This window comes from Amphibalanus amphitrite, unplaced genomic scaffold (assembly GCF_019059575.1).
Source record: "Amphibalanus amphitrite isolate SeventyFive unplaced genomic scaffold, NRLGWU_Aamphi_draft 000610F_arrow, whole genome shotgun sequence".
Classification (NCBI taxonomy): Eukaryota; Metazoa; Arthropoda; class Thecostraca; order Balanomorpha; family Balanidae; genus Amphibalanus; species Amphibalanus amphitrite.
Window position 1 is genome coordinate 212,842 of NW_024882104.1, and position 11,944 is coordinate 224,785.

At 49.4% G+C, this 11,944-nt stretch overlaps 2 protein-coding genes across 2 annotated transcripts; one reads left to right on the plus strand and one right to left on the minus strand.

Moving 5' to 3' along the window:
• Positions 1-3,074: 3,074 nt before the first annotated feature.
• On the plus strand, positions 3,075-4,505 carry LOC122363224 (cuticle protein 19-like). Its single transcript, XM_043332222.1, has 2 exons — positions 3,075-3,299; positions 3,897-4,505. Exons 1-2 carry the CDS (start codon positions 3,294-3,296, stop codon positions 4,224-4,226), a joined length of 336 nt encoding a protein of 111 aa, XP_043188157.1. The 5' UTR covers positions 3,075-3,293; the 3' UTR covers positions 4,227-4,505.
• A 6,254-nt stretch (positions 4,506-10,759) lies between these two features.
• On the minus strand, positions 10,760-11,944 carry LOC122363225 (cuticle protein 19-like). The gene is made up of 2 exons (XM_043332223.1): positions 11,859-11,944; positions 10,760-11,366 (listed from the first exon to the last, which is right to left on the minus strand). The coding sequence occupies exons 1-2, from the start codon at positions 11,862-11,864 to the stop codon at positions 11,037-11,039; spliced, it is 336 nt and encodes a 111-aa protein (XP_043188158.1). The 5' UTR covers positions 11,865-11,944; the 3' UTR covers positions 10,760-11,036.

Sequence of the window (11,944 nt, forward strand, 5' to 3'; positions counted from 1 at the left end):
TGCCGACGTCATCAGCATATCACGCCTCACCTTACTGAACTTGAGTGGCCGAGAGTAGAGCGACTCATCACAGAACGTGACCTCGCCATGGTGCACCGCCTCCTCAACTCTGTCCATGCACCATCGCACTTGCGAGACCTGCTGCAGCGTCGCGATTGTGTAACCGAGAGGGAAACGCGAGGATCAATGGCGGGAATGCTGCAACTTCCGCGGGTCCGCACGGAGCTCGCCAGACGTTCTTTCGGGTTTCGGGCAGCAGCGAGCTGGAACGAGACGCCGAACGAGGTTCGCCACGCCAGCACGGTCGTAGCGTTCCGCGCGGGGATGCGGAAATGTCGAGCTGGTCTTACCCAGATAGAATAGATCTCATCCGCCGCTTATTTTAAAATACGCTTGTAGGTAACTTGGATTTTAACAGCATCTCTTAGAAAATGAGTATAAATGGCTTATTCGTAGTATTTTAGTAGGTTTTTAGATCATTAGCCTTAAGGACAGTGCATATATGGAATGACTCTTGTGCTGAAAAGCCGTGTTTTAACGGATGCCATACGAATACATGATGATGATGATGATGATGACAGTGATGTGCTGCAACAGTAATCGAGAACAGGGATTGCTTAGATATTTGGAGTTATGGCGTCAGTTGCCCTGACCTACTCGGATGATACGACCTTTAACAGCATGGGGTGCAGTTGAAAGGTACTACGTAAAAGAAAACAAAATGAAAATGAGACTACAATTGACTGCGGGTATTACCAAATACATTTTATATATTTCTTGAAGAAGATGGTTTAAAATATCGTGACATCAAAAGCAAATTATATAAGTTAACTATGACGGCGCTTTAAAAGGTCGTTAAAAATCGAAATAATATATATTATGAAAAATTAAAATTATCTTCTTCGATGTACCATGATGCATTTCGATCGCCAACTGTTTCAAGATGCATACACTCTCTGTAATGCACGGTAGATGAGAGCTCAAGCAGCAATGGACGACGTCTCAATGTAAACTACAAACGCACCTAACAAATGTGACTTACCTCCTTTGGCTATGAAATAAAAACAATGCAATAGTTGATTGTGATAGATCTTGAGAATGTGTTGAAATACACGCATTGCTCGTTTGAAAAATTAAAAGAAGCAACGAATTGTCCCTCTCTAGACTAAGCACGCCATCAAAACCTGATCCCAGTTTCACACAACGATTAAAGCAGCTTCTCACGTAACCAGCTCACATTGGCCTTCAAGGTCAAAGTGTCTATCGTGTAAAGTGGCTTTGCAATGTCCCATAATACACGGTGTGCGTTGTTTTTCGTCATATTTGCAGGATATATTCATCTTTGATATTGTAATTAGAAAAATATGCATTTGAATCAATCAATGAGGTAGATCCCGTTACGTCATGGAATAATCATCCCTAAACTGTACAAAACTTTTTCAGTTCATACCAGTCTAAGGCATCACAATTTCATCACGCCACCAAACCTATTCACGGCGCTTGTCGTAACATTGGACCCAGGGCCTTGTTTCATAAAGCGAGCCCGTAACTTACGGCGGTTTTTGGTCTTGTATTGCAAGTGCAAGTGAAGCGATGACGTTAGTTTAAATCGTTGAATTTATTTATCTTGCAAGCAAGAACAGAAGGGAGAAGGGGAAATAAATTTATCGCTGCACGTGCACTTGCAATACAAGACCAAAAACCGGCGTAGGTTACGGACTCGCTTTATGAAACGAGACCCAGATAACCCATCCCGGGCGGTCTGTTCACTGGTCTGTCGCAGGGTTGCGCACTCGGCACCTCACTATTCCCACGATACCGCTCAGCGCATGGATTTCCTGATCCCCACGGCTACCGACGTCGAGCCGGCGCTGAAAGAATGCTCTTTGTCTCCGTGTTGATGACGGGACCTGCAGAGCTGGGAGATCAGATTAGCCCTTTGAGCTGGTCACGGCTGCCAGCTGCCAGCGAGGACCGACTTGGAAACGATATCGCCGTGTATCGTGGAAAGTCGTAGTGGTTAGACGTTCGTGAGCGGACAGGACAGTTACAGCCTGCTGTGAAACGGAGCGCATTGATGATAATTGAAAGGCGTATGATAGAAGTCGGAAACGTGCATATGATGAGCGACATGAGCGTTGAGCACTGAAGGGTTACACCTGTTGCAAGCTCTAGAGCAGCCGAAGAGGCCGAAAGACAGCCTTTTAACATGTGCACCGAGAGAGGAGTCGAGGCCGTGTATGTACAGTTGCCAAAGCCGTTACAGAGGCCGTAACTAGCCAATGGACTACATAATGATGTTCCGCTTTTCATAGGCAATCAGTTTCCTGGAGACGTAGGCTATCCTGGAGAGCTAGTCAGCTAGGCTGTGCCGCATCACACGGGCTGAGTTCACAGTTAAATGCTATGACCCATGCTATGAGAGGATGACAGATATTAAATGCTATGAGAGGATGTAATCGCCGATCCATTTCTACGGCGATTACATGTGATCGGTTGCTTTCTTCGAATCATGATCCATTTATCATAATCATGATCGGTATTCCTGCATGCTGCGTTTCTTAAAAACGGAAGGCCGTTAGAAGGCTGTTTTTTAGATTATGTTGTCGGAGTACAACATTTTTTCCACATTTGCCATTAGTTCTATGTTTTAACTTTTACTGGTCCATTACATTTTCTTTTATTTCTATTTTCGCTAGTGCTTGTTTTATTTAAACACTTTTCATTCTCTGTAGATTTTTTATAAACTACACTACATTGTAAATGTTTTTCTACCAAATGTTTTTCTTGTAAATTTGGTTACTTAACCAGCCCGGTTGCCAATCACAAGACAATCAAGCTACACGATAGCACTACCAGGAACATAAATTTTATATTTTTCACATAGAGACCTTGACACGGCGTTCACACTGCGTCGTTCTCAGGAACTCACGCAAAAATTACTCAGCTCTGCACCAGCCCCAAGTCCCAACCCCAACCTCTCAGCTAGCATGCACCGTTCTTTTATCATATCAATGGCATTCCCGTCCTTATGAACTTAATCTTATGATCACGCTGAGTAAAAAACTCACCGGGCTCTCGGCGTCAGACCACGGGTTGTGTGCTCGAGACGGACAGTGGGCGGGCCCAGTGTGGGAAGGCGGGTCTTAGCCTGCACTTGCAACCAGTCTTGCACCGGATCGGTGAAGGACCATCCTTTCCAGCTGATATAAAAGGCCAGCGCTGCTGCTGAGGTCACAGTCGCTGATCGCTCTCCGCTCCATTACCACTGAACCACCCTCCAGTCTGCAGCCATGAAGGTGGGTGGCGAGTGAAAAACCAAGTGGAAGGAGAACCGTGCGAGATATCGTGAAGTTGCAAGTGATCGGGCCGCTGGGATTAGCGTTACTGAGCGTGTTTTACGAGGCTTAGTGCGGCCAACTTCGGAGTGATGTAACAACGCGATTGGATTTCAGTGCAGTGCGCATCGAACGCGATTGGTTCTACAGACTTTTTTCACAAAATTAAATGTTTGTTCTCATTTGGTCACGCAGCCGTTAACGTAAAGTATGTACTTCATCATAATACTATACATTTATTATTTATAATTCAAAATGGCCGTGTATTGTGCTGCGGACCAGTTCTCATCAGGTCTACCGTTTATAAAGAGAACCGTGGTGATAATTTTTAGCCAGCCATCATAACCACATTACTTCGATAAAATCTATGCCGAAAAAAACATCAAAATTCAGATTTTACACGAAAGAAGCTGCCCCAAGATCCATGACATTTATTTTGCCGCTCCTATGATATCTACGAGAGATAAAAGGTTGCATCGCCATGTAGCCAAATTATTACCCTCTGTTTAGCCCATGTTCTTCTGATCTTTGACTTTCCATTTGTATCTCTCTCGTCAGGTGTTGATCCTCGCCGCGCTGGTGGCCGTCGCCGCCGCCTCTGGCTACAACGCCTACCAGGCCGGCCAGGACTACTACTCGGTCCCTGACTACAGCACTGCCCACGCCGTCCGGGACGTCTACTCAGGAGTCAACGTCGACTCGCAGGAGAACCGTCTCGGGGACCGCACCGAGGGCTCCTACTCGGTGGATCTGCCCGACGGCCGCAAACAGATTGTCACGTACTGGGTGGACGGCTACTCGGGATACAACGCTGATGTCCAGTATGTGGGCCAGGCGCGTCATCCTCAGCCCTATGGACAGGCTGGCGGATACGGCCGCGTGTATTAGGTTGGATTGTGGAGAGAAAAAGTGAAAGCGACTGTCAATCATCATTGTCTTCTTGGCGTCCCATGCATTCTATTTTATGTAAAAGGAAATTCTGCATTATCCGTTTTGGAGTGTCCCGTCATCTTTCTCATCTCTCGTGTTTTCCGTCATGATCTGTGGATGCGTGTGAGTCCTTTTTATAAATTTTCATAATATGGTCGTTCGAGTGTGCGGTGTTCCGTTTGGTTCCGAACGGAATTGTCAGTAAGGCAGTGAGAATGCAAATACATTGATTGAAAATATTTGCTGACTTTATGAAAACATTACGATGCATTTATAGACACTTTGATAGATAAAGTATGCGAAATATAACCACCAAATTCTCACAAGAAAGCAGACAACTCACAGCCCTTAACCCGCACATAACTGGGGTATTTTCCATAACGCGAGTGACTGAGGGGGGGGGGGGGCTCTCTAGAGCCCCCCCCCTCCTATCTCCGAAACTACTGGGCCGATCGCTCGGCGTTCTGTTAAAATTCACTGAGATTCCAGGGCAAATGGAGGCTGGACAAGACTTTAATATGTGTGTACTTTGTCACAACCAGTTTGTTTTAGGATGTAGTTTTAGGGCTAACAAATTGTACTGATTAAATGTTAATTCGGTACCTTGGGGAAAGATGCCCCCTGCCCTGATGAGGAAAGACGTCCCCTAAATCCGTACGCTGTTCTTCAAGCAACCCGTCGAATCATTTAGTACATACTTGTGATGAGAGGCAAAAGCCGATCTGGGACTATTGAGAGCCCAATACGGTCGGCTGCTCCCCATGCCGGTCTCTCGGCCCACACAACGATTTTTTGGGCGGCATCTGACTCTGAGAGCCCTCGAGACGGCCTCTGTGGGCCCCATTATTAGCTCCAAGGCCCCTCACGACATCCTTTGAGGGCTCCCACGCTGGATCCACCGGCCGCGCTGGCATCTTAGGTCCCCACGATGGGCTTGAGGGCCCTCAAGACTCATGAAGACCTACAACGTTCTCCGAATGCCACCACGGAGGCTTGTTTGGTCGCGCTGGACTCTGGTGGCCCTAACGATGACCTCTGAAGCCCCTCACGACTACTTTTGAGGGCCCTTACGATGGCGTTTAGTGTTTACTGCAGGCTCGAAGGGACTACTGATTCGTTCAGACAATTCACGTGCCCTGATTTATTGTATTGTATTGTATTGAACAATCATGAGCGATCCACATTCTGAAAGTGCGTGGCGATTACTGCTCAGAATCCGTATCCGCGGTTACTAATCTAAACATTCACAGCATTCACACATTCACTCACGTCAAAGCAAGGACAGAGACACTTTCGTAGTAACACAGGTACAACTCACCCACCCACCAACCCGTTGGTCAGCGACGATCAGTTGATGTCCCATCCACTATCGCGGCTTTAACAGATCGGGCAAAGGGGGCGGAAGACAGCTGCGACAGCTGAGTTGGGAGACTGTTGAGTAGAGCAGCGGCTCGATAGCCGAACCGCCGCCTACCCGTTTCCAGCCGTGGTCGCGGAAGGTGAAAGAGGTGATCTTGCCTGGAGTGTCTCTCCCGGACAGCGCTGTTTGTGACGAACATGGTTGCCAATTCCTCGGGTTCGCCGCGCTGAATGGCTTTGTGGGCGATAACAAGGGTTTGGTAATCAGCCATATGACGCGGGGACAACCACCCGAGCTTTTTTCGCAGGTCAGAGACATGGGCAAATTTACGGCGACCGAAAATGACTCTAGCAGCGAAGTTCAAATTTTTTTGGAGACGATCGAAATTTTTTTGGGACCCATTGCCATAAACTGAGAGGCAGTACTGGATGCGTGAGATAACGAGTGCTGTCACGAGCGTTCTAATGATGCCATCCGGGAGACTGTGGCGCGCATGGGAGAGACCGATCAACAGTCCCGTACACCGGCGGCTGAGTTCGGAGACGTGAGCGTCCCAGGATAGAGTACTGTCAAAAGTGACGCCCAGGTTCCCAACCTGCGCGCACGGCTGCAACGCTGCGTCACGGAACGATACCCTGAAATCTGGCAATTTGCGTAAATTTTGACGACTGCCGAAGACAATGAGCTGTGTTTTACTGGCGTTGACCTTCAGGGCGTTAGCGCAGAACCATTCGTTGAGTGACGCGAGCGAAACCTCCATGCGCGAGATGAGAACTTCAAGGTCCCTGGCAGGACCGCTAAGCAATACTTGGGTGTCGTCGGCATATTGAAAGACTACTGCATCACCCGCGTACAGCGATAAGTTGTTAGAGAAGATGGTGAAAAGTAACGGCCCTAACGCAGAGCCCTGGAAGACACCCATGGTATTAGGAAGAGGCCGAGACAGCACTCTACTTCCGGACCCATTTTTCAACGACACGCTCTGGGTGTGCCCATGAAGATAGGCAGCGAACCAGGAAATTTCGATACCGTGCAGCATAAGTTTTTGCATCAGAAGCTCGTGGTCTATCACGTCAAAACATTTACTAAGATCGAGAAGGCATAGCATTGAGATCTCCCCCCTGTCGGTGGCGGCCAGGATGCGTTCAGTGACAGACAACAACGCGGTTTCAGTAGAGTGCCGGGGGCGGAAGCCGTGCTGTGAGGATGCCAGAAGGTGATTGTGAGAGAGGTAGGTGTAGAGCTGCTGATGGACAATGCGCTCAACCACTTTCATGATCACAGGAACCAGGGAAATGGGCCGGAAGTTTGCGGGGTCTGAAGGATTGCCGGATTTGAACAGAGGGTGAACTATGGAATGTTTCCATGAATCGGGGATATCGGATTGAATTAAGCAGGTATTGATAATATGCAGGATGACACCACCAATAGCTCGGAATCCGGCTTTCAGCATGCGAACGCAGACACTGTCGGTACCGCAAGCACCCGAGCTACGCATGCTGAAAATCGTCCGCTCAAGCTCGGCAAGTGTGATTTCTCGAAGTTGAAAAATGCATGCGCCAACACGGGTAAGACGTACATTCAAATTGGTAGGTGCGTTTTGGGCTCGGATCTCGGCAGCGACACGAGGACCGACGGATACAAAGAAAGAATTTAAGTCATTGGCAGATAGGTCAGGCTGAACATCAGAACCATCCTTCTTACCGGCAACCACCGACCTGATACATTGCCAAACTTTGTTGGGGCCCCGTTCCCCGATTTCCCTCTGTAGTTCCACCCGCCGGTCGCGACGCAAAGCCGCCCGGACAGAGCGGTTAAGGTTTTTGTACTCGCTCGAGTTGCGGCCTAAATGGCGGAGCGCAGCGCGACGTTGGGACATGAGATCACGAGTGGCGACGGAGACGGGAGGAGCAGTCGGGTTACGGATAGACACACGCTTAATTGGGGCATGGGCATCAAAAACAGGTACGAAGAAAGACAAGAAAGCATCCCACTTATCACTGACGGTTTCGGCGGAGAATACATAATCCCAGTCAACATCGAGTAAGTCATGATGCAGTGCAGGGTGATCTAAACGCTTAAAGGAGCGAGACGAGATAACAGTGGGCTTTTGACGCAGTTTCGGCACATTCACAACGACATCGATAAATTTGTGAGGACTGAAGTGACAATATTTAACACGGGTGTCGCAAACGAGCTCACGGTTGTTAACAATACACACATCCAGGAGCGAGCCGGAGGAAAATGTTGCAGTGGTCACTAATTGATCTAATGAGTAATTTGATAGGAAGCTGCTTAGGTGTTGACGCGCGCGGAAATTAGGCTCTTTCAATAAATCACAGTTGAGGTCGCCGCAGATGACAAGCGGAACACTGGGGTAATCGATTATAACTCGTTGCAGTTGGGCCTCGAGGTCCGTGAAGTCGGCAAGCAGAGCAGCCTCACTGTGTCGGGGTGGCCGATACAGGGAGCAGATAATCAGCTGCCGGCCCTGTTCAAGCTTTAGCAGCGCCCACAGTGACTCCAGGCTGCTGGCAGAGCTCCCACTGCCCGGGATCTTGAGTGCGGTTGACGTGATTTTAGCCTTGGTGATAATTGCGACACCTCCGTAACCGCTACCATCTGGGCGGTCCACACGACAAAGCGTGTATCCAGGAATGACCAGGAGGCGGTTCGGGGTGGTCGAGCGCAGCCAGGTCTCAGCCAGAAGCATGACGTCGTAGTTGTGACGATTGAGCTCAAACGTCAGCTCCTGAATTTTGGGCTTCAGGCTTTGAATATTCAGGGAGCCGATGAGTAATTTGGGCGGGTCGGTCGGCCGGTTAGACTGGCGCTGAGTCTGTCGAGCGGGCCGGCCATGTGCTCCGTCCACTGGGCTGAGGGGGCGTGGCCGATTATGACGGCGGATGACATGGGCGGGAAGACTGCGCCGGATAGTCTCGGCGACTTCCCGAGCCGAGTTGTTGTTAAGCCGGTCACGCACCTCCATCAGAAATGCCAGGTCGTATGCACAGGCAGGAGCAATTTGGTCGTCCCGTCGATAGTTGTCAGGTGTTTGGCACTCTACACGACGAGACCCGTGAGGGGTCCCAGTGCCGGGAACAGTCAGCTGTTCGCTGCTCCCATGTCCCCTCGCGCGCCGAGCGCGCCAGCCCGCGCGACGGCCGCGCCGAGCGGGCCGCCGGGGCAGGGGACGAGGGTCGGCCGGCATTGTTGTTAGCCGGCTACCGGCGTCTCGGGCGCCGGTCGGGACCCATAGGGGCTGGTCACCATGGCAACCGACGGCGGTTGGGAGGGGGAGATTTGAGCCTTGAAGGCATGCGCGGCGGAGAGAAAATAGTCCTGCAGAACTTGATGATTATCTTGAAAACGACTGCAGATAGACGCTTAAAAATTACACCGTTGAGTGCGTCATTAAAAAATACGTAAGTCTTTATGTAGCGATGAGCTCTTTTCTTCGATAATTTTTCCGATGGCTTCACGACAGCGGCTCCAGCGACGGGCACCGACAATTTTTAACAGCAAATAAAACCAGTTACGGTTCACTCACAGGTCAGGTGATCACGAAATCAGATGCAGGATGAGAAGTAGAACACAGAAAACACAAAGTCACCAATCGCACGACAGTTTTTCCCACTCAAAATGCTAAAATACCGCGCAGCGGCCGGGGTTCGCCGGTGTAGCGCTCGACCCGGCCTCAACTCTTTATGTCACTTATAGTGCAGGGGGCATCTTACCCAACGCCAGGCGGCGTCTTTCCCACCATTTGGGGTAAGATACCCCTTTCAGTTCTTCGAGAAAATGATTAATATCAAAAAGTATCATATTTCAAGAACGGAAGAGTGATATTTTATGGAGAAAAATGATGTCGGCTTCCGTTGAAAGTTGAAACTACAAGTTTTTGCTTTCCGATGGTCATTTTCGAATAATATATGACATAAGAAATCCCTGGGCATCTTTTCCCACTCTCCCCTACTATTATAGCCGGACGGGACGCCTATACTGGAAAACATCATCTAGGATCAAATTATTCAAAACCAACATGAAATTTATGATCAGTACCCCGAAAACCTTTAACAGCCTCACTTTACGAAGTTCTAACAGGTCCCGATTTTCCCGACTTTTGGATCTTTGAACTGACCTGCAAGGTCAACCAATGACCTGGAACCTTAAAATGGGGTATCAACGGCTTCCTCTCGTCACGGGCAACGCGCTCGTTAGTCTTCCGCGAAGCTCTGGCTCGATCATGGGCCGAGCGGCAAGGGGGGTTCAACGGACCCTCCCCCCCCCCTATGCATTCTACGCTGACAAAACGCCAATACTGGCGAGAGTTAATGGCTGTGCGTTACGTCTGTCTTCTTGTGTGGATTGGTTATATGTCACATACTTTTTCTACCGAAGTTCCTATATATGTAGGTACCCGTCATGTTTTCATAGAACCAGTATAACGCCTTATGGGGCGACTAACGGAGCGAGCGAGAGGGTGGGCCTTGCACGTGCGAAATTTCGAGGGGGTACCTCCAACTGACTTGTGGACGGCACCCTACTAACCGGTCTCTAGCGATGTGCCAAATTTGAGCACAATCGGCCCAGCCGTTCTCGAGATCTGGAAGTGGCAGCTGCACGTGCGCACGTGCAAAATGGGTCCCAACTGACTTGTGCACGGCATCCTACTAACTGGTCCCTAACTGTGTACCAAATTTGAGCGCCATCGGTCCAGCCGTTCTCGAGATCTGGAAACGACCCCTGCACGTGCGCACGTGCAGCAGCACCCCAACTCTGGCACATGGATATGCAGTGCCCAGTGGGTACCTACCTACATGCCAACTTTCAGCGCAATCGGCCAAGTAGTTACCGAGATATTGCAACAATTACAAAACTGACACCTCTTCGTTTTGCACGTGGCACGTGCATAAGGGGTCACCCACATGCATCAGGAATAGTCCAATACTTGGTAGAAGGAATGAAGCTACCCTACAAAAATTACTGCGTGTAAATCGGTCAAGTGGTTGCTGAGATATAAGCCTCGCAAAAGCGTCCGCACGGCCGGCCGGCCGGCCGCTCATACTCAGAAATTTCCGTTAATCTAAGGAAAGACTACGCTCGCTTCGCTCGCTCCGTAATCAGCAAATATTTTCAATCAATGTATTTGCATTCTTACTGCCTTACTGACAATTCCGTTCGGAACCAAACGGAACACCGCACACTCGAATGACCATATTATGAAAATTTATAAAAAGGACTCACACGCATCCACAGATCATGACGGAAAACACGAGACATGAAAAAGATGGCGAGACACTCCAAAACGGACAATACAAAATTTCCCACACACATCAGAAACATGGGACGCCAATAAGACAATGATGATTGACAGTCGCTTTCACTTTTTATCTTCACAATCCAACCTAATACACGCGGCCGTATCCGCCAGCCTGTCCATAGGGCTGAGGATGACGCGCCTGCCCCACATACTGGACATCAGCGTTGTATCCCGAGTAACCGTCCACCCAGTAGGTGACAATCTGTTTGCGGCCGTCGGGCAGATCCACCGAGTAGGAGCCCTCGGTGCGGTCCCCGAGACGGTTCTCCTGCGAGTCGACGTTGACTCCTGAGTAGACATCCCGGACGGCGTGGGCAGTGCTGTAGTCAGGGACCGAGTAGTAGTCCTGGCCGGCCTGGTAGGCGTTGTAGCCAGAGGCGGCGGCGACGGCCACCAGCGCGGCGAGGATCAACACCTGACGAGAGAGATACATAGTCAAGATAGTGGACAAAAACTGGAAAGGGGGGGGGGTGCACACGGTATACCATCAAGATGGGTATTTGATTAAGACGTTCCCGCTATGTTTGCTTATTTATAAAAAAAAAACACGACAGAGCTAGACCGGGCTAGGAAAACTCTGATAAAAAGTCAATAATGTGTAGTAGTTTTGTGAAAAGATAAACTGTAAAGCACGTAGTCGACTGCCGAGGCTTTTTACCAATGGCAAAAGAATAAAATCAGGAAGAAAGCATTTCACTGTACGGAAAAGTCTGTCGAATCCATGCGTTTGATCCATACGGCACTGTTAGCACTGAAATCCAATCGCGTTGTTACATCACTCCGAAGTTGGCCGCACTAAGCCTCGTAAAACACGCTCAGTAACACTAATCCCAGTGGCCCGATCACTTGTAACTTCACGATATCTCGCGCAGTTCTCCTTCCACTTGATTTTTCACTCGGCACCCACCTTCATGGCTGCAGGCTGGAGGGTGGTTCAGTGGTAATGGAGCGGAGAGCGATCAGCGACTGTGACCTCAGCAGCAGCGCTGGCCT